Source organism: Muntiacus reevesi, chromosome 5 (genome assembly GCF_963930625.1).
Source record: "Muntiacus reevesi chromosome 5, mMunRee1.1, whole genome shotgun sequence".
NCBI classification, from domain to species: Eukaryota; Metazoa; Chordata; class Mammalia; order Artiodactyla; family Cervidae; genus Muntiacus; species Muntiacus reevesi.
The window spans coordinates 100,900,638-100,928,459 of NC_089253.1; the positions used below are offsets into that span (position 1 = coordinate 100,900,638).

General features: G+C 38.4%; 1 protein-coding gene across 6 annotated transcripts in view; it reads left to right on the plus strand.

The window, feature by feature from the left end:
- The first annotated feature begins 4,013 nt into the window (after positions 1 to 4,013).
- The window catches only part of KLHL20 (kelch like family member 20), a 57,566-nt gene continuing 33,757 nt past the window's right edge, over positions 4,014 to 27,822 (plus strand). Inside the window, exons 1-3 of one of the 6 annotated variants that reach the window (XM_065936067.1) lie at positions 4,014 to 4,032; positions 5,150 to 5,213; positions 19,685 to 20,258. In XM_065936067.1, coding sequence (XP_065792139.1) covers positions 5,191 to 5,213; positions 19,685 to 20,258 — 597 coding nt within the window. In that variant the 5' untranslated portion in view covers positions 4,014 to 4,032; positions 5,150 to 5,190. Of the gene's footprint in view, positions 4,033 to 4,108; positions 4,590 to 4,629; positions 4,997 to 5,149; positions 5,214 to 19,684; positions 20,259 to 27,822 lie in introns of those variants that run through there. The other 5 variants (XM_065936064.1, XM_065936065.1, XM_065936063.1 and 2 more) reach the window with 5 other exon arrangements.

Below are 27,822 nucleotides of genomic sequence, written 5' to 3' on the forward strand. Positions count from 1 at the left end.
TAGCTGTGGCACATGGACTCATGTGGGATCATGCACCATGTGGATCAGGTATGGAACTGTCTCCTGCATTGACTGACAGATCCACTGCACCTTCAGGGAGGTGACCAACACTTGTTAGTTCTTGTCTTTTTGATTACAGCCATTCTAAAAGGCGTGAGGTGGTATCTCATTGTGGTTTCGATTTGCATTTCCCTGGTCATTAGTGTGATGCTGAGCAAATTTTCATGTGCCTGTTGGCCGTCTGTATGTCTTTGGGAAAATGTGTATCCAGATCATCTGCCCATTTTTAAATTAGATTGCTTTTTGTTTGTTTTCTGCTGTTCAGTTGTGTGAGTTCTTTATATATTTTGGATACTAACCCCTTATCAGATATATGTGTTGCAAATGTTTTCTCCCATTTAGTAGGTTGCCTTTTCACTTTGTGCAGAAGCTTTTCCCACAATTCATAGTGGTAGATTTTTAAATTTTAAGATAGGGGGAGTGGTGTTAGACTGACTTTATTTAAGTGAATACTTCATTACTTACTAGTTTAACACTAACTAGCTGCAGAATCTTAAGTCAGTCATTTAATTACCTGTATGCCTCAACATCCTCATCTGTAGAGTGGAGATAATCTGTCTCTCCTAGTGTTTTGTTTTTAAGGCCGTTTTTGTAGAATTTATGGTGATTATCTAGTACTTCTGTAGCACCATGAATATTTTAATGTGTTTTTTTTTTCCATTTTACAGAGGAGTTTATATAAGTACAGTTGGGTTGCTTACTCAAGATCCATGTTCATCGCTGTTAAATCATAGATTTAAATTGATATTACCTAAAACCAACCATATGCCAATTCTAAGATCCTAAAACTCCTTAGGATGTCCTGTCCCCCCCTCAAAATCCACTGCTTTCTGGCTTAGTCTTATTACTTTGCACTCGAAGTCTACCTCAAATTCCCAGATGAGAAGTAAAAACTGAGAGCATCTTAGTGTTTACATTTGGTTCCTTTATAAGTCATTCACACACTCTAGGCCTAATGATTAGCTATGAAAGGCAGCTATTTTGTATTATAGCCATTAATTAATTGTATGATTCCTACAAAGAAAAAATATCTTTATTAAAGTCCCCAAATTTAAATAAAATCAGCCTTTATTTACCACCAATCATAGCAAGAACATTTCTAGAAATATTCGTCCATATTCTTTCCCACATATGATTGTCTCTGTAGTTAATAATGGAACATCCACATTTTCTTCTTCTAATTTTCAAGGTTTTGAATTTAGGATCAATTGTTAAACCTAAATTGAGCTGAAATATCTCTTCATATTTTTCCAGAGAATTTAAAATAAAACCAGAATTTATTACAGTAGCCTAGAAGACAGTATATGATCTTGTTCTTGCCTATTTCTCTTTGTTGTTGTTGTTCAGTTGCCCAGTCATGTCCAGCTCTTTGCAACCCCATGAACTGCAGCACCCCAGGCCTCCCTGTCCCTCGCCATCTCCCTGAGTTTGCCTAAGTTCATGTTCATTGCATCAGTGATGCCATCCAGCTATCTCATCCTCTGACACCCTCTTCTCCTTCTCCCCGTGATTTTTTCCAGCATCAGGGACTTTTCCGATGAGTCGTCTGTTCGCATCAGATGACCAAAATACCTATTTCTCTTACCTCATGTCTAATATTATTTCTAGTCAAACTGGGATTTTCTATGCTCATTAAACAGGAAGAGCTCATTTATGCTTCGGGTCCTTTCCCATTGCTATTCTCTCTACTTGAAACACTCTTCTCCCAGCTTTCCACCTGGATGTTTCTCCCTCACCTTTCAGATCTCAACCTACCTCTTCGGAGAGTGCTTCCCTGACCATGTTATTTAAAGTAGTCTCAAAATACTCACTCTCCATACCATCACCTGTTTGGCTCCTTCCTAGATAGCATTTGCCAGTGGTTGAAATTATTTTACTTAGTTGTTTACTTGATTATTGTCTATATCCTTTTATACACATTAGTATGCTTCTGGCTGCTAGTAATAGAAACCCCAATTTAAAAATATGATATTTATTATCTCATGTAACTACAATCCAGCAACAGGAAAGTCTGTGGGCAAGGGAGAATGAGTAGTTTAAAAATTACATTGAAAGATCCACATTCTTTCAGTCTCTCTGTTCTACCTCCCTTATTGTCTAGCTTCATTCTCCTCTGCCTTCCCTCATGGTTACAAAATGATTGTGGTGTTTCCAAGTGTCTCATCCAGGCATAACAGTGGCCAAAGGGAAAAGATGCTATCTCGTCCTGTATCTCTTCTAAAAATGCTAGGGAATCTTGTCCCAAAGTCCCCATTAGATTTCTTCTGATTTCTTGTTAGTCTATATTGGTCTTTTGTGTGGAGATGGTTTAGACCAATTACTCATAATGAAAAAGATGTTGGAAAATCAACTATCATAAATGTCATGGTCCATGCACAGGTTGGAAAAGAATTTCCAAACACAAGGCAAAATGAAAGGAGAATAGAGTTTATTAGAGTGGGGGAAGAGGGGGACACTGCCAGTACCATGGGCCAACTTCCTGAGAGTCATGGAGAGCTGACTCTGAATGTTAGTCATTGGTCTGTTTTTATAGTCAGGGGACAAGGAACAGGGAAGGGTCTTGTGAGTCATTTGCTGATTGAACAAGGTATGTATACATTCCCCATACAGGCCTGGGAGAAGAGTAAGACAAATACCTTTCCTTACATGGGGTAAGAGGGGGACAGGCCATGCTACTCAAGAGGGCTCAAAAATTCCACAACAGTTACAACATGGTGGGAAGTGTGATAAGGGTCTGGTTTTTTCTGTTCCTACATTCCAACACCTTTCTTGTTCATCTTGTTCTTTTGTCCTCGGGGCACCACAATAACCACGTGAATGAGCCGTAGAACTTTAGGATGATGTCTATCTTGTTCACAACCATTTCCAAAGCCTAGCATAGTACCTGACATGCAATAAGTGTTCAATTAATGAGTCCATTTAAGGGAAGAGGAGAGAAAACTGACATTTGATGAGTGCCTACTAAGTGCCAGACACAGAACATGATCTTCATTATAATTTACCCGTCTCAAAAATTGTGTAAAAAAGGGTATTGTTTCTCTTTTACCCAAAAGAAATTAATACTTAAGAGATTAAGAAACTTGACCAAGATCACCAATCTAGTGAGTCGCAGGGCTAGGATTTGAAACTATGGGTGTCTGGATCTAAAGACCATGCATCTCCCACTACAAGCTAATTAACAAAAGGTATTCTTTCCCTTCCACAAACAACTGCAAAAATCTGTGTAGATTCCATTGTGAAGAACAGCTAAAGAAAATGTGGTTAAATTCATGCTTAGCCTATAATAGTTATCGGGAAACCAGCAACAGCCTTTCACCAATATTACTGACATTGTATCTTCCACCCTATCAGTTGTTGTTTTCTAAACATATAGTGAAAATTAGCTGGCTATGTGCTGTGGGAAAATCAGGCAAGGGACAAATTGGAAAAAAAAAATTATTTTCCTCCCCAATGCTAAAGTGAATTCAGAGCAGTGTTTGGTGAAGTGTTTGTTATAGAATACTAAGTGAAAGGGCAAGCTGACATAACCTTAAAATCCTGAATAAAACCCTCATGTCTTGAAAGCTAACCTGGGAAATCTGGAAAATCAGGTCTATTTCTGATTTGTCTGAGGATCCTCAGCAGCTCGCACACAGGAGTGGCATCATAGATATAATATCAACCACATGTAGACATGTATCAATCATTCAACCGACAATTAGGGAAAAAATTATGCCAACGGGGAGATGCACCAGCTACAAATAAATCCCAATTCCTGGCTTTCTGTGACTCCTCCCATCTTTCTATTGACTTCTGCTGAGGAAAACAAAGGAGAAAGGAGAAGCCTTCAGTATTCAAATACTGCCAGTTCAGCAATGAACTCGCACATCCTCGGGATACAAGCAGCTGTGTACAAGGACATGCAGTCTTTGAGGGGATCCAAGCCCCCAACAAAGAGCGCAGCTACTTCCTGATCCGGGCCGGAACCTCTTGGTAAAGTATGTGGGTTCCAGAGGGAACGGTTTAGGAACAGGACGACTTCCTGCGGCTGAAGTGGGGCGAGGGGTGGGGAGGAAATAGCTGGAGGAGCGGCATCTTCCTTGCTCTAGCTGAGGCAGAGAAGGAGCCAGAGAGGAGGCGGCGGGCGGAGGAGGCAGAGGAAGCTAAGGCAGAGAAGAAAGTGTCGGAGCCGGTAGGTTAGCAGTCTTAGAGCAGAGGACAGTGGACAGCGCCCAGGACTCGCTTTGCAAATCTGTGGTCCCAAGTTGCGGGGCTGCCCATTGGGTAGGGGCCGTGCTTCGCCCGCCACCTGTCAGTGGGCACCGAGAAGGGGCTGTTAGGGCACTGGGGCTGGGCCTTGCGGGGCACCAGAAGGCGTTCAAGCGGGCTGCAGCCCTGCCCCGGAGCCACGGAAGGTGCTGGGCTGTTCTGCCTGAGGGCGTGAGGTTCCGCACCCTGGACAGCTTCCCTAGACAGAGGTTGGAATCTGGGGGGAAGGAAGTGGATACTGTGCGTCCCACCTAACCTGGGGACCAGCGAGATCTTGCCAGGTGGGTGGTGGACTTCGTTTCGGGAACTGAGGGAAGGGCTGGTAAAGAGAATGTTAATATTGGAGCCATAGTTTCTCTGCCCTGTTCTGTCTGGGCTGTCGGAAACGGAGTTGTTTATTTTTAAAGGCAAGTACCTGCTCCTTCTATCGCTTAGGGACAAGTTACCAGCTTTCAGATCCGTTGTTAAGCCAGAGTGTTCCCTACCCGACCCATCATGCTAGTGGGTATCTGGTGAATACTCTGTAGGTAATCGTTGATAGTGCGGTTAAAGTTAAATGTCTCCGGAGTACTTTTTGAAGAGAGACAAGAGTAGCCTAGCAATCGGGACTGCTTGGCGCACTTTCCCTCACCTTTACGTATAATCGTTTTAGCATTCACAGTAAGGATGGTCATCTTAAAGGAACTAGGTAAGGGTTATGAGTGTGCATCTGCAAAAGGCCTGTCGTGTAATATAATAGGATATAAAATTCTTTATCGCTGAACGAAATCATTGTATAGAGATTGTTACTGGAAAGATCAGAAATAGTTTTTATTAAGTTACTGCTTTTCTGTTGTCTTAGGTTCGGCTTTAGAGTGTGGTGAAGGGTACTTTTCATGGTGCATGGAAGGAAAGCCAATGCGCAGGTAGGCATTTAGGAAGAAATCCTTCAGTTTCACTAAGTGAAATTCACATAATAATCCAGGGTTTCATTTAAAAAAATTTTTTAAGCTTTTCAAATCTTACCAAATTCTGCTTGGAACTAATGATTCTTGTTCAAAAATAAGTCAAAAGTAATGTCAGAAATTAATAGTTTTTTAAATAGAGTAAAATATAAAAGTTAAATTTCTAAAGAGTGTTAGGAGGTTTATGTAGTTAACATTTCAACTTTCCTTTTTACATGGTAATTTTTTATGGTAATCATTAAATGTACTATAATACTATATGAGTTGAATATGGTCTTCAATTCTCTATAGAATGTAGAGGTTTCTTTTGCTATATAAGACTAATTATTACTTATAATACACTGTATTGAATGTCTAATTATGGTTTTGGTTACTTTATTGATGTTCAGTATACATTTGTTCTATTAATTAAAATAGCTGCATTGCAGGGAAGATTGTTTGAGAACTAAAAAAGGTATTGGATGTAATAGCTTAGTCCATAGAAAAATAGAACAATATATGGGAAAATATAGACAATTATAGGCCTTCCTAACCCTAGAATTTAGTAATGCTTTTTCTCAGTCTGTTCTAACAAATAGGACTCAAATCCTTATTGAAAATCACCCCAGTTCTAGTCCTTCATTTTTAAAACTCATTTTACATTTATTTAGTTGTATTTAATCTTTTTTGTTTAACATCAAAGATAAATATATCTAGCAGACCCTTATAAGAGAAGAAACATGTTGTGATAGGAGTATGACTTAGAACCAGGAGGATGAACTAGAATATAAATATTTTTTCCAAATCTGTTGATGATTTATTGATTCTCCTTGACCTAGTCACCTTCATTGTGTCATCTTTGCTAGAAGTCACCCCAGTTTATTTCTCTAATGCACCTGACCAGGATATTGGGAATTAATGAATGCTTGCGAGTGATTTGAGATCTCCAGATGTAAAGATGTTATGGATATAAAATGATAGTACACTTAATCTTATTTGTATCTTACTCTAAAGTAGAACTAATATTTGACTGCAAGTACATGAAGACATTTACAACATATATATTAAATGCTTTGTCTCTTCAGCTTCTGACATGGCTGCAAAAACCACTGATGGCTTCTCACCCTCAGCTGCCATAAATGTCATATGTAATTGTTAAAATAGGAACTTATTTTTTTTTTTAAAGAGAAGGCAGCGTGGGGATGTTTTTAGTTTGTCAGTAATTCCTATATAAAATATTTACTTAATCACTCATACCTGCTCTTTTTTCTGTCTTGCTTTGTTATGTAATATTGCCAGTTGTTTAAAATCATGTTGGAGAATTCTGGTGCCATTAATTGTTAAGCTACTGTTCTTTTTTCATCACCATCACTTGGCCAGAGCCTGGCCTATCATTGCTCCCAGGTTTTACTTTAACGTGCTACCTGCGTTAAGTCGTGGTCACAGTTCCCTACCCTTTCCTTATTGGACTGTCATTCTTGCTGCCAGCAACCCAGAAAGCAGTCTCTGGAAAGTGAGGTTGGGTTTATGCTTACCAGCTATGAAGCTTTGAATGAGAAATAACTGTTTATATGGAATACATGTTCATTCTCTCTGCTACAGTGGAAGCTCTTTGAGTCTCGTGTGTCTTCTGTATCTTTGTATCCCTGGCACCTGGTGATCACTGAGTACTTGTTTGTATGACTGAATAGCTGAAGTACCTACAGACTTTTTCCATAAGGGGAAAAAAAATGGACAGGAAAAGACTGAAAAACCATTGTTAGGATATTCTGATGCTTAATCATAAAGTTTTACAAAACCAGTTAGCATTTTGTTAGCAAAGCTTCATTGCATTCATTTATTTAACTAGCTATTATGTGCAAATGCTACAGAATTTCAAAGATAAAATAGGATATTCAGTGAAACTTAAGTCTCCCAGTGCTGACTGTAGCTCCCAATTTTCCTCTCCAGAGGAACCACTTGAAAGCAATTTCTTATGTATTCTTGCACAGTATTGTAATGCATATACAGGCATATATAGAATATCTCCTCTTTTTCAAAAACACTGATATTCACATATCATGCACATTTTTCTTTATTTTTTTCTTTCACTTCACATATTATCTTGTTCAGTTCAATTCAGTTCAGTCACTCAGTCATGTCTGACTCTTTGTGACCCCATGAACTGCAGCCCTCCAGGTCTCCCTGTCCATCACCAACTCCCAGAGTCCCCCCAAACCCATGTCCATTGAGTCGGTGATGCCATCCAACTGACTTATCCTCTGTCGTCCCCTTCTCCTCCTGCCCTCAATCTTTCCCAGCATCAGGGTCTTTTCAGATGAGTCAGCTCTTCACATCAGGTGGCCAAAGTATTGGAGTTTCAGCTTCAACATCAGCCCTTGCAATGAACACCCAGGACTGATCTCCTTTAGGATGGACTGGTTGGATCTCCTTGCAGTCCAAGGGACTCTCAAGAGTCTTCTCCAACACCACAGTTCAAAAGCATCATTCTTCAGCGCTCAGCTTTTTTTATAGTCTACCTCTCACATCCATACATGACTACTGGAAAAACCATAGCCTTGACTAGATGGACCTTTGTTGACGAAGTAATGTCTCTGCTTTTTAATATGCTGTCTAGGTTGGTCATAACTTTCCTTCCAAGGAGTAAGTGTCTTTTAATTTCATGGCTGCAGTTAACCATCTGCAGTGATTTTGGAGCCCAAAAAAATAAAGTCAGCCACTGTTTCCACTGTTTCCTCATCTATTTGCCATGAAGTGATGGGACCTGATGCCATGATCTTAGTTTTCTGAATGTTGAGCTTTAAGCCAGCTTTTTCACCCTCCTCTTTCACTTTGATCAAGAGGCGCTTCTAGTTCTTCTTCACTGTCTGCCATAAGGATGGTGTCATCTGCATATCTGATGTTATTGATATTTCTCCTGGCAGTCTTGATTCCAGCTTGTGCTTCCTCCAGCCCAGCATTTCTCATGATGCACTCTGCATATAAGTTAAGTAAGCAGTAAATTATGACAAATATATTTAGACCCACCTGTTACCTCTAGGTACTGTTAACCAGTCCCTTCGAGAGACATTTAAGTTATTTTATGGTTTGCTGTTACAACCAGTTCTTCTATGAATATCCTTGTATGTGGTTTTTGACCAATTGTGTAAGTATAAAATAAATTCTTAGATATAAAATTCCCCAAAGAGTATGTGCATTTTAAAACTTTGAATTAACAAATTCCCATCCTTAGAGATTATACCTGTCTGCAGTCTCACCAACAGTGTGACTGGTTCCCAAGATGTTATTTTTTAATCACTGGTATAATTTAGAGACACTAAAATACTTTGCAGTGTAATTCTTCCATCTTAAATATAGGAAACTGGGCCTGATTTTATTATGAGTTGGTTTATTCACTCATCAAACATTTATATCGTACTTGTTCTATGTTTGTATACTGCATATATACAGGTAAAGTGATGGAAAGACGTGTAAATAGAAACTATAATGCGTCATGCAGGATTTTAATAGAGATGTACACCTCTGCTTTGTAGAGATGAAGAAAGCTTCACAGAGGTGGTGATATTTGAGCTGGATCTTCTAGAAAGGATAAGAACTTGTTTTAAAGCAAAGAATATACTTTAAAGGATAAGAATTAAAGAAGGGAGACAGTAAAATATGCCATAAACAGAAGGAACGACTGGGCTGTCCAAAAAAACAAAAAGACCCCAAGATATGAAAGTGTATGATATGTGTAGAATGGTAAGTATATCTGGAGTGTAGAGTATATGAGGTAGGAAGAAGGGAAAGGAAGGTAGGGGAAAAGAGCATGAAAAGTGAGGCTACAACCATTGGAAAGAGGCTATACCCTTTAGGTATTTAAGAGCCAATGGATGTTATTATACAATTGAGATTTGTTCTTTAGGCTGATATTTAAGAAGATAGGATGTGGACTAGAAAGAGGGAAGAAAGGGTAGAAAAAAATATTAATTTAAAGGAGTTTGTGGGGAATTCTCTGGTGGTTCAGAAGTTAGGGTTTTGCACTTTCACTGCTGAGGGCTTGGGTTCAATCCCTGCTTGGGGAACTAATCCTACAAGCTGTGCAGCAGGGAAGAAAAAAACAAGCTGTGGTAGTTTAGATGAAAGCTAATGAGAGCCTGAAGTAGATCTATGGCAGTAGGGATTGAGAGAGATGAGTTTGGAGTTGAGAGTTTGTTTAATAGTAAAACCAAAAGGATTTGGTGAATATAGAGTGAGGAAAAGGTAATGATGAAAAGCAACTCCAGAGATTTCAGATTAGTGCTGCCATAATGAAATAAAAAATACAGGAAGAGAACAGGTTTCACTGAGCCAAGAATAGATTCTCTCTTACGTTCTTTAGATTATTATATCTAGGAAACAGCCAGGCAGAGATAGCTAGCATATAATTGGAATATTGGTCTATAGCAGAAGAATGGTTTGAAAATTGTGAGTCATCAGTATGCAGAAGATTCTTGAAGTTGTATGTGTGAATGAGAGTAGAACAGAAAAGGAGGATACCAAAAACAGAATCCTAGGGAGTACCAGGGGTGTTTCAGGTGGGGCCTACGACGAAAACCCAGTGAAGGTTCATAAGTGGGTAAGAAGCTTTAAATTCTTTGGGTCTTACTTTATTTAATTGTATCTAGAGTTTTTATTGACAGTGTTCACTCATGGTGAAGATCAGATGAGCTCCTTGAGTTCAACATCAAAAGGCAAATCCCATTCAGATCTCTTGTCTTTAGAATTTCCAATTTATTCTAGTCAGTCTAAAATGTATGCTTCAAAATAAATTATAAGATACACCGGCTTGATTTGGCTCTTTCTTGGTGTGGCATGCACTGTAGGTTGGCTTGCTCAACACATCTCCCTTTCTTCCTTCTACTGTTTAGACACAAGAAAAATAAATGTTATACTTTATATCTTTAATATCATTTTCATTTGAGGATGGCTTATGTAACACAGTATGGGACTTCTCTGGTGGCTCACTGATAAAGTAACCACCCGCCAATGCAGAAGACACAGGTTCGATCCCTGGATTGGGAAGATCCCCTGGAGAAGGAAATTCCAACCCATTTCAGTATTCTTGCCTGGAAAATCACATGGACAGAAGAACCTGGCAGGCTACAGTCCATGGGGTCACAAAAGAGTCCAACATGACTTAGCGACTAAATAAGAACAACTTGTAACACAGTGCTGCCAATGAGATGTCAGTGGAAGTTGCTGAGAGGTATCCTAGGAAGATTTGTTTTTCTGACATAAAGGGAGAAACCAGCTTGTTTGCATGACCAATTGCCCTTCCTCCATCTTGCCTTGATTGCCAGGCCAAGGCACCTAGTGCTGACCCTTGTTTGATACAGTAAACAGTGATGAGATGTCTTAGAATTGAAGTATTCATGACCTATTTTCAGATTAAGGAATTAACAGCCTGGCTTTCTGGTATGGAATCAGGTCTGGAATGTAGTGCCTAGTGGATGCTTTTCTAATAAGCAGCACTGGAGCCTTGAGATGTTATTTCTGTTTTAAGGATTTGTGTGCACAAATCTCTAGCTCTCCCTATCCAGGTGTGCTTAGGACTTTAAATGAAGGTCACCTCAGCTGAATCTTTTAAGAGCAGGCAGCATTAGTCACTCAGTCAGTCCAACTCTTTGCGACCCCATTGACTGTAGCCCATCAGGCTCCTCTGTCCATAGAATTCTCCAGGCAAGAATACTGGACTGGGTTGCCATTCCCTTCTCCAAGGGATCTTCCTGATCCAGGGATTGAACCCAGGTCTCCTGCATTGCAAGCAAATTCTTTACCATTTGAGTCACTGGGGAAGTCCCAAGAGAGGTAGTCTGTGTCCAAATTAAGACAAATTTTTGAAGTATAAAAGGAGAGATGCTTGTTTAGTAGATAGGGAGCACAATTCCAAGCTAAAGAAAGAGTCTGCAGGTCTTTGGACTAAGAGATAAAACTTGATTATAAATGCCCTGGAAGATTGTTTTTTAAAACCTTTTATTGTGCTTGATTTCAGATTATCATAGCCACTTATAGAAAATGACTCTTTCCTCAATTAAGACTTACTTTTGAAGTAGATCTGAGGAAGAAGTGCCATGATAGCTTTGCAATTTAAGTTGACTCACACATTTTGGGTATGTGGAAAGGCTTTTTTTGAATGTACTTTTTGTTTAGTCGCTTGCCCAACTCTGTGGCCCTATGGACAATAGCCCACCAGACCCTCTACCAATTGAATTTTCCAGGGAAGAATGCTGGAGCTGGTTGCCATTTCCTCCCTTCTCCAGGTGATCATCCCTCACAGGGATTGAACCTATGTCTCTTGTGTCTCCTGCATTGGCAGGCAGATTCATTACCAGTAGTGCTACCTGGGAAGTGGTATAGGAGAGGTACTAAAACTGTAATATTCCTTTAGTAAAAATGAAGAATATTTAAAATATTTTACTTGTTCTTTGGTTTATGTTTTCTACATGCACATTACTTGATTCTTCTATCATTTAAGGAGATTTTTATATTCATGGGATATTATATTCATATTTTTGTATTCATACATTTAGCTAGCCTGTATTTCCTTAACCTCCTAAAGATTCTTGGGAATTTCACCTTCACTCACTTTAAAAATTCATTCCTACTCACACTCAGAAAGCCTCTCTCTGAAATCGTTAAGTCCTAATAACTTGTTTTCTGACTGTAACCTCTTGAATGCTCACTCCATCTGTTCTTTGACCTAGTCATAATCAACATGGCTTTTGTCTCTTATGTTTTTACACAGTTTACTCCTACAACAACTTCAACCACTTTCTGGCTGCTACTCACTCAACTCTTGAGTATGTCCATGGCATTTTTAAATTCTAGATTAATGCAGGCATTTATATTCTCTAATTTGGGCTGTAGATTGTTGCTGGATAAAACCAGCCACAGGGAAGTCATGCTACTGTAGTCAGAATCTTTAATATCATTGAGCCAACAGTGTTATCCAAAATCAACGCTTACTCATTCCCCACAGTAGCTATTTCACATCCTTACCCATTCTTCTCATGACCCTCTTAGCACTCCTTTCAGTAGCAGTAAGTGATCTGTTCCCTCAACTCCTACTTCACTAAAAAAATAGAGGCCATCAGGTATGAACTTCCTCCAGCTTCTGACACCTCCTTACCCAAATATATCTATCCATTTCTGCACTATATTTCCTCCCACTCCTTTCTCTGATCTCTTATGGGGAGGCCTTCTTCCTTTTATCTATGATCCATCCTTCTGTATTTCTTTATATTCCACTGTTCAAGAATTTTGCTCCATCATTTATTCTCTCCCTCTTTACATATATTTTAAAACTTCTCCCTCCTTCTGCTTCATTGCATCAATATATAATCATTTTCCTGCTATCACTCTCTTTAAGTAGACGTAAAACTTTATGTCTCTTTTCACAGCCAAGCTGCTTTCTAGAAATACTGCATACTCACTGTTGCTTTCTTTGCCTTCATTGAGCACTGCCATCAAATACATCAGAGTTTTACTGAAAGTTTAGGAATAATGAGAGAAGCCATAAAAGTTCTTAGCTATTCAACATTTTTTCACTGGCTGTTTCTGGCCTTCAATCACAACCTGCCACTATTTTTAACCAGTCTTCATTTCTTTTGCTTTCTGTTTTTTTAATTAATTTATTTATTTTAATTGGGGGCTAATTACTTTACGATATTGTAGTGGTTTTTGCCATACATTGACATGAATCAGCCATGGGTGTACACGTGTCCCCCATCCTGAAACCCCTCCCACCTCCCTCCCCATCCCATCCCTCAGGGTCATCCCAGTGCACCAGCCCTGAGAACCCTGTGTCATGCATCAAACCTGGACTAGCGATCTGTTTCACATAAGATAATATACATGTTTCAACACTATTCTTTCAAATCATCCCACCCTTGCTTTCTCCCACAGAGTCCAAAAGTCTGTTCTTTATATCTGTGTCTCTTTTGCTGTCTCGCATATAGGGTCATCATTACCATCTTTCTAAATTCCATATATATGCATTAATATACTGTATTGGTGTTTTTCTTTCTGACTTACTTCACTCTGTATAATAGGCTCCAGTTTCTTCCTCCTCATTAGAACTGATTCAAATGCATTCTTTTTAATAGCTGAGTAATACTCCATTGTGTATATGTACCACAGCTTCCTTGTCCATTCGTCTGCTGATGGACATCTAGGTTGCTTCCATGTCCTGGCTATTATAAACAGTGCTGCGATGAACATTGGGGTACACATGTTTCATATCTGGTTTCCTCAGTGTGTATGCCCAGCAGTGGGATTGCTGGGTCGTATGTCAGTTCTTTCTGTTTTAATTCTCTCTTTCTCCCCCTAAAACTTTCTCCCTTTGAAATTACCATTACTTTATTATACTGAGTAGTTTGGGTCTCTTTGTTTCAATCTTGATTCCTATAGTGCTGTGTGCTCAGTCGCTTCAGTCATGTCTGACTCTTTGTGACTCCATGGACTGTAGCCTTCCAGGCTCCTCTGTCCATGGGATTTTCCTGGCAAGAATAAAAAACAGACTAAAAAACAAAGTCCTCATATATCTTTTAGATAGTTCGTATAAGTGCATGGCATAACTTCATGTAAGACAGAGAGTGGTGGGGACTGTGTGAACTAAGATTCCAAGCCCTCCTAATGATATTCAAATTCAATTTAAATTTCAAAACATAAGAAACCAAAAAGTACTGCAAATGAAGGATATCAAATGATCATTCCAAGGGGCTGTCCCCTTGCATTTTATAATTAAAAGGCCTAAACAGATGTTTTTTTAAAAGCACCATCTGTCTCTGAAGTAAATGTTGCCCATTCCCACAGAATGTGAAAGAATAATTGAAAAAAATTTATAACAGCTTTTTTGTTCCCCTTATATATAGAAATTCAAGTGTAGGAATTATTTCTTAAAATGATTTTGTATATAATGTCTGATGCCTGTTTAAGAATTTTTTAGATTTATTGACATTTTGGTAAATTCGAATCCTTATTGTTTTATTTTATATGTTTGACAGTGACTTTGCTGTTACATTTTTTTCTCTTTATAGCTGCATTTTGAATCATTACTTTTTTCACATTGTTTTTTCCTTTCATCTTAGGTCAACATTCTTTTTGTAAAAACTGACAGCTTCCACTAAGAAATTGTATTTATTAGTCAAATTCATTAGCCAATTATTAATCAAACTTTAATTTGTGTTAAAATAACCACTTGCTAAATGCAGACTGTGGAGCCATACCCTCAGAGATTTTGATTCACTAGCCCCCTCTTAAGAATCTGTGTTTTTACCAAGCACCCTCACATAACTAGTGTTAGAGAACTAGTATTTTAAAACTTAATGTAACAGCCCAATAGGAATTGGGCCAGCCACTGTGAAGAAAGAGTATCTAGTCTTCTTCCAGCATTTGGTTTCATACTTCATTTGAAAGAAAAGATACAAATTCAAACCATACTTCTAAATTTAGGAATACCATTTTTAGAAAATCAGATAATAATGGAGCAAGAGTCTCTATAATATACAGAAGTAGTTGGCCAGTCAAAGCAAGGGTTATTTTCTGTATTCAAGTTGGTTAGTTAATTTAGAATATGTGGCTAATTTCACATTTTTAAGTACTTGTTTTTGGTATCAGAAAGTTTGGGGTTGGAATTAACAGTTTCTTGACTCAAACTGGCTTAATCAATATAGCAGTCTTTTGTTTACATAACAAGAAGGCCAGGGCTGGTCAGTGCATCGCTTGATAGCACCATCTGGGACCCAGATTTTCTCTGTGTCTCCAGTGTAACCTCTTCAATATTAGCTTCTTCCTAACCTAAAATTGCAAGAGAATTCGAGCTTCATCCTTATAGCTGGGTACATGATCAGCTTCCCTTGAAGGACATGGCTGGTAAAGAACAAACTAAGGTTATGTTAAGGTTTGAGGGAGTTGATGGTAAATATGCCATTTGCAGACTTTATCTTGAAGTTCTACTTTTCATAAGTGTTTAGTGAATACAAAGTCTGCTAAACTTCTTGGCAGATTTTATACCCTTGTGGTTTTAGAAAGACTTAACTATTTCCTAGAATTGGCAGTCCTTTTGTGGGAGAAGGCAAAAGCTCTATTTGGTCTCCATAGTTTGTTAACTGTGAATAGAATCCAGAAAAATCCTTCCACTTAGCTTCTTCAACCTTAAGACACATGTAGATTAGTCTTGCAAATTAAGTTAATAAAAATACTATTTGAGTTCAATTTCTTTATTTAATATATTATACATATATTTATTGTAATATCCTTCATTCACTATTGGGATAGAAATCCACAGATTGAGAAATTAAATAGTTTGAGATCCTCTGGTTTCTCTAGATGAATTTTCACTTGGACAGTCAGGCTTGCTCCCCCAAACCTTTAATTAAAAGCTTTCCTAATAAAAAAAAAAAAAGATACATATGAATTTATTTATAAAAGAGAAATTGACTCACAGACATAGAAAACAAATTTATGATTACCAAAGGGGATAACTGCGGAGGGGGGGGGGTACAAATTAGAAGTTTAAGATAAACATATACACTTAACTATATTTAAAATAAGCAACAAGGACCTACTGTATAGCACAGGGAAATATATTCACTATCTTATAACAAACTATAATGGAAAATAATCTGAAAAAGAACATACAGGTACATAAATCTACAAATACATATACGTGAGTGTGTATGTACAGCTGAATCACCTCGCTGTGTGTATTAGCCGCTCAGTCCCGTATGACTCTCTGCGAGCCCATGGACTGTGGCCCACCAGGCTCCTCTGTCCATGTGATCCTCCAGTCAGGAATACTGGAGCGGGTTGCCATTTCCTTCTCCAGGGGATCTTCCCAACCCAGGGATCGAAACCTGGGTCTCCTGTCTCAGCCACCAGGGAAGCCCACTTTGCTCTATACCTGAAACTAACACAACATTGTAAATTAACTATACTTCAATTTTTAAAAAACGGTTTTAAAAAAAGCTTTCCTAGGGCACTTTCCTCTTTTGGGGAGCAGTTCACACTTCAGTTTATCACCCCACCCCTCAAATCATTAGAATACTTAATCCATCAGAATCCAAACAAAGGTATGACTATAGATGTGACAAGGTGTGAATGCAATCTATTTCTAGGATGCTTATTATAATTTCCCTTCAGAGTTGCCCAGAAAAGCATACAGGTATGTATGGCAAGTGTTGAGGCCGGGGAGCACTTTTGCCAGTAGAAGTTTTTGGAGGTGATGAGAATGATGCAGGATGCGGGCTGAGCAGTTTGGTTTTTTTTTTTTAAGTAAACATTTACAAAAACAAATAGCAGAACCACGGAAGAAATAACAATGTATAGAATTAATTATAACTTCTAGAATTAAATATAACTTCTCAGAGGATTTACAGTGAGGTACCTCTTACAGTCTTGGTGATCCCTGTTCTTCCTCCTAAAAGAGCAGCGTACTCTAGCATGTGGATGCTGCATGTGACAGCATGCTTGCTTTTTCTCCCCTCTAAGAACAGTCATGTAAACCAGATTGCCAAGATCATTTCCATTTCAAATGCTCCATCCAATTGACCAAAACAGTTCAGGATAAAGCACTGACTTTGAAGTCAGAGTACCTATTAATACATTTAGACAAATCCCAACACTGTCACTTTCCTTGTGAGGTAAGTGTAATTATTCCCACATTACAAAGGATGAACTTGAGGATCAGAGAAGTTAAACAATTTGCCCAAGATTATACCGTGTAAATGATGGAACTAAAGTTTGAGTCTATGTTTGCCTGGCTACAGACTATACATTCTTTCAAGAGAACTAGAGAAGAAAGTTTGGAGGGTATAGTTTATTTTGGCAGGAAGAAAAGTTGAATTCATTTGACAACTATTTAATGAGCACTAAATCCAGGTGTTGAGGTATAGCATTGAGCAAAAGAGAACAAAGGCTTTGTTTTCATGGAGCTTATGTTCTGTTTGGGAGAGAAAGCCAATACATTTTATCAGGAAAAATTATTTAAGAAGAAAAATTGAGCACAGTAAAGGGTACAGGGTAGTAGAAGTAAGAGATGCTTTCTCATGTAAGGTGGTCTGATAAGTTGTCATGTGGACAGAGATCTGAAAGAAAGAAAGGAATGAGCTCTATTTGGGGAGGAACCTTTCAGGAGGAAGGATTAAGGCTCTGAAGCAAGAAAGGCCTTGGCATGTCCCAGAAGCAGCAAGGAAGTGTGTGTGACTAGAGAACCATGAGCAAGGGGAGAGTGGAAGATGAATTCAGAGTTAGCTTGGGGGGAAAAAAAAAAAAGAGTTATCTTGGGGAGGACTTACAGAAGTTCGTAAGCTCTACAGGCTTTGTTTTTTACTGAGTGTTTAAAAGATTTTGAGCAGAGAAATGGTATAATATGAATTTTCTAAAGGATTATTTTGATTGTTTAGGGAAGAGAATATAAATCAGCAAAGGTGAAAGCAGGCAGATCACTTAGGCAGCTATTATCATATAAAGAAGTGTAAAGATAACCTGAATTAGGGTGTGTATTCAGTTGCTCATTTGTGTCCGGCTTTTTGCAACCCCATGGACTGTAGCCCCACCAGGCTCCTCTGTCTATGGGATTTCCCAGGCAAGAATACTACAGTATGTTGCTGTTTCCTTCTCCAGAGGATCTTTCCAACCCAGGGATCAGGAATTAGGATGAGACTAGTGGAAAATGAAGAGAAATAGTTGGATTCTAGATATTTGGATGTCAGAATTGGCTGATGGCTTGCATTTGAGGATATGTGGAAGGAAAAGGGCTCCAAAATGTTTGATCTGAGCAACTAGAACAATGAAATTATCTTTAATTGATCTGGGAAGACTAGAGGAGAGACATGTACTTGGGTGAAAGTAGTCAAGGAGTCAAGGAATCAGTTTTAGTATTTTAGATATATTGAGTTTGAGTGATTTGGGGACATCCATATGGGTCTGAATTCAGAACTTGCCCAGGTACGAGTTAAGAATCCTTTAGTCATTTACATACGGGCAATGGAAACCATGAGATTAAATGTAATTCTCAGGAATGTGTTTAGAGAGCATAGAAAAGAGAACTTAAGTAGATATGTAGAAATTAGCTTCCATGTTTTACTTGGGTGAAATAAAAATTGTTTATATCTGAGTTCAACAGTACCATCTTTGTGTACATAATTAAGATTGCAACAAAAACTCTTTAATTTCAACATACAATGTCAGTGTTAAAATGGGAATTTTTGAATTGGTCTTGTCTTTAATGGTAGTTCTTTTTTAAAGCTGGAGTGCATCACTGTTAACCTCATGATTTATTCTTTCAGCATCTACTACAAATGACACCAATAAAGTACTGTGGCTAAAGGCTCTTTTGGTTGTTATGTGGGTGGTAAAAATTATTTTTTAACTGCTCAGCCTTCAGTTTCAGTTTTAAATTGTCAGGCATAAATAGTGCTGTTTCTACCAGATGTCAGGTATTATGAATAGCTTGTACTGTAGAATACATTTACCTGTAGGCTGAGGCCAAGCACAGATTAAATTTATAAGTGCTTTGGAAAAACAGATTGCAAAGAACTGAATGTAGTTTCTTCTTCCTAAAATGTTCTTTTAGAGTCTCCTCTCCTTTCCAGGGGATTCTCTCAATGCTCCTTATTATATTGTAGGTCTTGTTGGGGCTACAGTTTTAGAGGTAGTAAACTAATACTGTCCCTTGTGGACCAGGTATTAAACTGTCTCAGTACAGTCATAGATAAGTTTCTGAGACTGACTTTAGGCTGACCTAAAACCCAGTGATCGGGACACTGGAGTCACCTACCTCCCTTTTAAATAAGAATTGTACATCAGAAGACTGCTGGCAAGTATAGAATCAGAAACAGAAGTATAGTGATCTGAAGCATGTGTGCTGCATGTTTCACCTAAACTCTGGAAAAGCCCAATGTACTATTCCCACTTCACAAACACACACACACACACACACACACAAATACATACCCTTGTAATAACTGAGAGCTTATGCCAGTCAGGTATATGTTCCAGTATAAACAAATATTTCATAGATTTTGCCTTTCTGAATCACATTTTTTATCCTGGTTACCCTCTTTCTGGCTATTCATGTATATCTCCTTGTTCTAGATAATTAGGTTTCCTGATTGTCTGTTTATATTCCTTTGAATTTTCCTTTGTAGCTAAATGCTTTGTAAACTATAAAAAATAGTAAATATTTGTCCAAAACATAGTTACCATCTTAACTGAGGGCACAGATTCTCTTTTTTTCTCCATGTTGATACAGTGTGATGGTTATGAAAATCCAAAAATTTTAGTTCTAATTATTTGTCAATAATTTGTTTGTGGCATTTACTTAATAAATTAACACCTGAATCTCTACATATGACATACAAATGAAATGCTGGAGCGAGCTTCTAAAAATATTACCGTCTTCTTTTCTCTCTCCTACCCCATTCCTGTAGGTGTACCAACATTCGGCCAGGAGAGACTGGAATGGATGTAACAAGCCGCTGCACCCTTGGAGACCCCAACAAATTGCCAGAAGGGGTTCCCCAACCTGCCCGCATGCCCTATATCTCAGACAAGCACCCTCGACAAACCTTGGAAGTGATTAACCTTCTGAGAAAACACCGGGAGCTATGCGATGTTGTGCTAGTTGTGGGAGCTAAGAAGATATATGCCCATCGAGTCATTTTGTCAGCCTGTAGTCCCTACTTCCGAGCTATGTTTACAGGAGAATTGGCAGAGAGCCGTCAGACAGAAGTAGTGATCCGAGACATAGATGAGAGGGCTATGGAACTACTGATAGACTTTGCATATACCTCCCAGATAACTGTGGAAGAGGGCAATGTTCAGACCCTTCTGCCAGCTGCTTGCCTCCTCCAGCTGGCAGAAATACAAGAAGCCTGTTGTGAATTCTTGAAGAGACAATTAGATCCTTCTAACTGCCTGGGCATTCGGGCTTTTGCTGACACACATTCATGTCGTGAGTTGCTAAGGATAGCAGACAAGTTCACTCAACATAATTTTCAAGAGGTGAGTTGTACTTGGTGGTTTGAATGCATTCACAATGTATTTGTTAGGCCAGTATAGTATATCAGATTATTTGGTGAGCTAATAATCATAAAAATGAAATTATATGTCATCAAAGAACTTATTAAACCTGTTATTTTTCATTTGTTCACTCATTTAATAAATATCTGTGAAACTACTATATTTCCATCACTGTGCTTGGGAACAGAAGCTACAGTAGTGAACAAGATGCCTAGAGCGTCTGTTCTAGTGGAGAATTATAATCTGGCACAGAAAACAGCTACTGAATTCATAATTACATAAATAATTAATTAGAGTTAATGGGTGCTACAAAGAAGCCCTGGATAATTTAACAATGTATTACAGAGAGATTTAACTTTGGTTCTGGAACAGTTCATCCAAGATTCTGAGACATGAAAAAGCATAATAAGTTTGAGGAACTAAAAGAAACCCAATGAGATCCAAAGAGCAATAAAGAATGTTACATAATGATTTTATAGAAGAAACAGGGCCAGATCACATTGGAGTTAATAGACCATGTTAAGAATTTGGAATTTGATCTTAAGACCAATAGAAAACCATTAAAGGATTTTAAGCAAAGGAATGGCATGTACATTTTATTCTTTAGTATCACTCTTCTGTGCAACAGGATAATGTCCAGTGAATGGATCCAAGATTTAAAAAATACAAAGTGAAACCATGAAAATAGTAGAAGATGACACAAAACAATTCCTTTATAATCTTGAAGAGGCCTTTCTAATTGACTAACCCAGAAAGCATAGAAGAAAATATTGATAGATTTGACTATATAAATATTTAAAAATTTTGCATGCTAAAACAATAATGAGACAAAAAATTAAAGACAAAGTAAGGGAAAACATTTGCAACTCATATTACAGATGATATCTCAAGAACTCATTGGTCAATAACCTAGGCCAATGACCTAAAAATGGGTAGTAAACAAGAAGTTCAGATTGCCTTTAAACATAATGAAAATCTGCTCAGCTTTGTTCATGATAACTGAAACATGAATAAAAATTACACCAAAGTACTATTTTTTATCTATCAGATTACAAATCTGTAATCTACCAGATTACAAATATTCAGAAGTTTGGTTACACACCCTGTTAACAAGAACATGGAGAAATAGCTAATTGCTGCTGCTGCTGCTGCTAAGTCACTTCAGTCGTGTCCAACTCTGTGCGACCCAATAGACAGAAGCCCACCAGGCTCCCTCGTCCCTGGGATTCTCCAGGCCAGAACACTGGAGTGGGTTGCCACTTCCTTCTCCAATGCATGAAAGTGAAAAGTGAAAGGGAAGTCTCTCAGTCGTGTCCGACTCTTTGCGACCCTAATGGACTGCAGCCTACCAGGCTCCTCCATCTGTGGGCTTTTCCAGGCAAGAGTACTGGAGTGGGTAGCTAATTGCTAGCATAAGTATAAACTGATATAACCCCTCTGAAAGGAAATTGGGCAGTATATCAAAATTACACACATTTTGCTCATGCTCTTTGTCTTGGCAATCCCATTTCTGGGAGTCTGTACTACAGATGTAGTGGAGAGGGGAACAGCTTGAGGAGGAAAAACCATGGGTTCCATTTTAGATATATTCAGTTTGAGACACGTGAAATATTTACATAGAGATATTGAGCAAGTCATTGTTTATATAAGTCGGAAAAGAGGTTAGGCTGAGATTAAAATTTAGTAGTTATCAACATAGTAATGCCTGCAATGCAAGAGATCTGGGTTCGATTCCTGGGTTGGGAAGATCCCCTGGAGAAGGAAATGGCAACCCACTCCATTATTCTTGCCTGAAGAATCCCATGGACAGAGGAGCCTAGCAGGCTACAATCTATGGGGTCACAAGAGTCAGACAAGATTGAGTGACTAAGCACAACAACACAACAACATAGTAATGAAGTTATAATAATTAAAATGTGTCTTAGCCCTTTTTAGGCAGGATATAACCCTGAAGCCATGAAAGAAAAGACTGATAAGTTTGTATATAAATTTAAAGCTTTTGTAACAAAAAGCACCATAAACAAGATTAAAAAAATGAATGCCAATGTGATCACCTAGTAGGAGGAGAGAAAAGCCCTCAAGTTTTTCCAGTATTGAAGGATGATTAGTGAAAAAGCAATTGGCAAATAAAACTGGGAATAACTAGAATAGAAAGAGGAGAAAAACCAGCATGGGCCTCATGAAATGCAAAGGCAGGGACTGTATAGGAAGGAGGATACACATACACATGTACATACATACACAGACACAATTGGCCTTCCATGTCTGCTGGTTCTGCATTCACAGACTGAACCAACCATGGATCAAAAATATGAAAAAAAAAATAAAGTTCCCAAAGGTAACATTTGAATTTGTCAGGTGCTGGCAACTATTTACATATCATTTACATTGTATTAGATATTATAATTTGGAGACGGAAATGGCAACCCACTCCAGTGTTCTTGCCTGGAGAATCCCAGGGATGGGGGAGCCTGGTGGGCTGCCGTCTATGGAGTCGCACAGAGTCGGACATGACTGAAGTGACTTAACAGCAGCAGCAGGTATTGTAAATAATCTAGAGTTCTTAAAGTATATGGGAGGATGTGTGTAAGTGACATGTAAATACTGTGCCATTTTATATGAGTCTTGAGCATCTAGGAATTTTGATATCCTGGAGACATGGAGGAGGTGGAGTGGAGAACAGTCCTGGGACCAATCTTCCTTAGATACCAAGGGAAAACTATTTATGCTAGAACATCCAGGAAGTTTCTAAAATTTAATATTAGAATCACTGTCTTTAAGAAATATGAAAACATTTTGAAACTAAACACAGAGCAAATTGGTGTAGCTTTGAATCCAAAAATAGATGTTTCAAATCAGTGGTTCAGTTCAGTTGCTCAGTCATGTCCGACTTTGCAACCCCATGGACTGCAGCATGCCAGGCTTCCCTGACTGCATCATGCCTCGAGCTTGCTCAAACTCAGGTCCATCAAGTCGGTGATGCCATCCAGCCATCTCATCCTCTGTTGTCCCCTTCTCCTCCTGCCTTCAATCTTTCCCAGCATCAGGGTCTTTTCCAAGGAGTCAGTTCTTTGCATCAGGTGGCCAAAGTATCGGAACTTCAGCTTCAGCATCAGTCCTTCCAATGAATATTCAGGACTGATTTCCTTTAGTATTGACTGGTTTGATCGAGTCGGTGGAGGAAGGTAAAACTGTTTAATATATGTCATTAGTAAAACTGGTTACTTGGGGGGAAAATAAACTCTTTAAACAGATAGAATGCTCAATGGATAAATAAACCCAAAAATTTAAATTCTAAAAGTACTAGAAGAAAGCATTACTAGGCTTAGGGTAAAAATGGCCTTTCTAGGCAGGATATAACTCAGAAGCCTGATAAATTTGACTGCATAAAAATTAAATGTTACTGTTCATAACAACAGTAACAAGCAAAAAGCACCTTAAACTAAATTAAATCATGCCAAACTCTGAAATTTTATTTGGAGCATACATGACAGAAGAAACACTAATTCTTATAAGACTCATACAAATTGAATGAGAAAAATGATTAAAAAAATTACAGCAGGGACTTTCCTGGTGGTCCAGTGGCTAAGACTCTGAGCTCCCAATGCAAGGGCCCAGCTTCAATTCCTGGTCAGGGAACTAGATCCCACATGACACAGTGAAGATTGAAGATCCTGTGTGCCATAACCCAGGGAAGCCAAATAAATAAATAATTTTTTTAAAAATACAGCAGAAAAGTAGGCAAAGGATATGAATAAGCAATGTATAAAAGTATTAAATGTAAAATAAACATGAAAAGATACCATTACACATAACTAGAAAAAATACATTAAAACAACATTTCTTAACCTATCAAATTGGAAAGAATAATTTTTAAATTTTGTTTGGAAAAACAAAAGAAAAAATATAAACATATAAAAAGCTGTAGGAAAGAGAAGGAACTTTCACATACCCTTTACTGAGATTCATCGCTTGTTAACATTTTGCCACTCTTTCCTTATCATTTTGTCTCTATTATAGGAATATTTTTCTTTCAGCAGTTTGAGGGTATGCTGCATACATCATGTTCCTTTACTCCTGAACTTTTCAGTGTGTATAGTCCCTTATCAGTTGTGTCATCTGCAAATATTTTTCTATTCAGTAGGTTGTTCTTTTGTTTTGTCGGTGGTCTCCTTTGCTGTGTGGAAGCTTTTAAGTGTAATTAGGTCCCATGTGTTTATTTTTGCTTTTATTTCCTTTAATAGGAGATGGATCCAAAAAAACATTGCTGTGATTATGTCAAAGAGTGTTCTATTGATATTTTCTTCTAGGAGTTTCATACTATGTGGTCTTATGTTTAGGTCTTTAATCCATTTTGAAGGTGTTTTTTTTTTCTATTTTTTTCAAAAGCTGCCAGTTTAATTCATAGCATTATTCATAGAACTTTTATTGGGGGGTGTTTATTTTTTTAATTTTTATTGGAATGTCATTGACTTACAATGTTGTGTTGGTTTTAGATGTACAACAAAGTGATCATTATTGTTCTTTTTACATTCTCTTCCATTATAAATTATAAGATATTGAATATAGTGCTGGACAACAGGTCCTTTTTGGTTATCTATTTTATATATAGTGCATGCTTAGTCACTTCAGTCATGTCCGACTCTCTGCAACCCCATGGACCATGGAACCCCAGGTTCTTCTGTTCATGGGATTCTCCAGGCAAGAATACTGGAGTGGGTTGCCATTTTCTTCTCCATTTATATATAATATTACATGTATTTGAATCCCTACCTCCTAATTGGTTTTGAGTTTACTTTTGTATATGATGTTAGAGAATGTTCATATTTCATTCTTTTATGTAGCTGTCCAGTTTTTTCCAGCACAACTTATTAAAGAGACTGTCTTTTCTCCATTGTATATTCTTGCCTCCTTCAGTTTCAGTTCAGTTCAGTTGCTCAGTCGTGTCTGACTCTTTCTGAACCCCATGAACCACAGCACACCAGGCCTCCTTGTCCATCATCAACTCATGGAGTTTACCCAAACTCATGTCCACTGAATCGGTGATGCCAGCCAACCATCTCATCCTCTGTCGTCCCCTTCTCCTCCTGCCTTCAATCTTTCCCAGCATCAGGGTCTTTTCCAATGAGTCAGCTCTTTGCATCAAGTGGCCAAAGTATTGGAGTTTTAGCTTCAACATCAGTCCTTCCAGTGAACACCAGGACTGATCTCCTTTAGGATGGACTGGTTGGATCTCCTTGCAGTCCAAGGGACTCTCAAGAGTCTTCAACACCACAGTTCAAAAGCATCAATTCTGCTGCACTCAGCTTTCTTCGTAGTCCAACTCTCATATCCACACATGACTACTGGAAAAACCATAGCCTTAACTAGACGGACCTTTGTTGACAAAGTAATGTCTCTGCTTTTTAATATGCTGTCTAGGTTGGTTATAACTTTCCTTCCAAGGAGTAAGCGTCCTTAATTTCACAGCTGCAATCACCATCTGCAGGGATTTTGGAGCCCCCCAAAATAAAGTCAGCCACTGTTTCCCCATCTATTTGCCATGAAGTGATGGGACCAGATGCCATGATCTTGGTTTTCTGAATGTTGAGCTTTAAGCCAGCTTTTTCACTCTCCTCTTTCACTTTCATCAAGAGGCTCTTTAGTTCTTCTTCACTTTCTGCCATAAGGGTGGTGTCATCTGCATATCTGGGGTTATTGATATTTATCCCAGGAATCTTGATTCCAACTTGTGCTTCATTGAGCCCAGTATTTCTCATGATGTACTCTGCATATAAGTTAAATAAGCAGGGTGACAATATACAGCCTTGACGTACTCCTTTTCCTATTTGGAACCAGTCTGTTGTTCCATGTCCAGTTCTAACTGTTGCTTCCTGACCTGCATACAGTTTTCTCAAGAGGCAGGTCAGGTGGTCTGGTATTCCCATCTCTTTCAGAATTTTCCAGTTTATTGTGATCCACATAGTCAAAGTCTTTGGCATAGTCAATAAAGCAGAAATAGATATTTTTCTGAAACTCTCTTGCTTTTTCGGTGATCCAGTGGATGTTGGCAATTTGATCTCTGGTTCCTCTGCCTTTTCTAAAACCAGCTTGAACATCTGGAAGTTCAAGGTTCATGTATTACTGAAGTGTGGCTTGGAGAATTTTGAGCATTACTTTACTAGCGTGTGAGATGAATGCAATTGTGCAGTAGTTTGAGCATTCTTTGGCATTGCCTTTCTTAGGGATTGGAATGAAAACTGACTTTTCCTCTCCTGTGGCCACTGCTGAGTTTTCCAAATTTGCTGGCATATTGAGTGCAGCACTTTCACAGCATCATCTTTTAGGATCTGAAATAGTTCAACTGGAATTTCATCACCTCCACTAGCTTTGTTCGTAGTGATGCTTCCTAAGGCCCACTTGCCTTCACATTCCAGGATGTCTGGCTCTAGGTGAGTGATCATACCATCGTGATTATCTAGGTCGTGAAGATCTTTTTTGTACAATTCTGTGTATTCTTGCCACCTCTTCTTAATATCTTCTGCTTCTGTTAGGTCCATACCATTTCTGTCCTTTATTGAGCCCATCTTTGCATGAAATGTTCCCTTGGTATCTCTAATTTTCTTGCCTCCTTAGTTATAGCTTAATTGAACATAAGTGTGTGGGTGTGTTTCCGGGCTTTCTGTCCTGTTCCATTGACCTATGTGTCTGTTTTGTGCCAGTGCCATACTGTTTTGTCTGGGCTTCCCAGGTGGCTCAGTGGTAAAGAATCTTCCTGCTGACAGAGAAGATACAGGTTCAATCCCTGGATGAGGAACATCCCCTGGAGAAGGAGATGGCAACCTACTCCAATTTCTTTCCTGGAGAATGTCATGGACAGAGGAGCCTGACTTGCTATAGTGCATTGGGTCACAAAGAGTTGGAATGACTGAGCAACTGAGCATACACACAGCACACACAAACCATACTATTTTGGTTACTGTAGCTCTGTAGTATAATTTGAAGTCAGGGAGCATGATTTCTCCAGCTCTGTTCTTTCTCCAGATTGTTTTGGCTATTTGAGGTCTTTTATGTTTCCATACAAATTTTTAAATATTTGTTATTTCTAGTTCTGTGGAAAATGTCATTGGTCATTTGATAGGAATTGCATTGAATCTATAGATTGCCTTGGGGAGTAGAGTCATTTTAACAATATTGATTCTTCCCATCCAAGAACACAATATATCTTTCAATCTATTTATGTTGTCTTCAATTTCTTTCATCAGTATCTTATAGTTTTCAGAGCACAGGTCTTTTGCTTCTCAGACAAGCTTATTCCTAGGTATTTTATTCTTTTGGATGTGATGATAAGTGAGATTGTTTCCTTAATTTCTCCTTCTGATACTTGACTGTTAGTTTATAGAAATGCAACAGATTTCTGTGTATTAATTTTGTATCCTGCAACTTTATTGAATTCATTGGTGAGCTCTAGTAGTTTTCTGAATGCATCTTTAGGATTTTCTATGTATAGTATGTTATCTGCAAACAATGACAGTTTTATGTCTTCCTTTCGAATTTGGATTCCTTT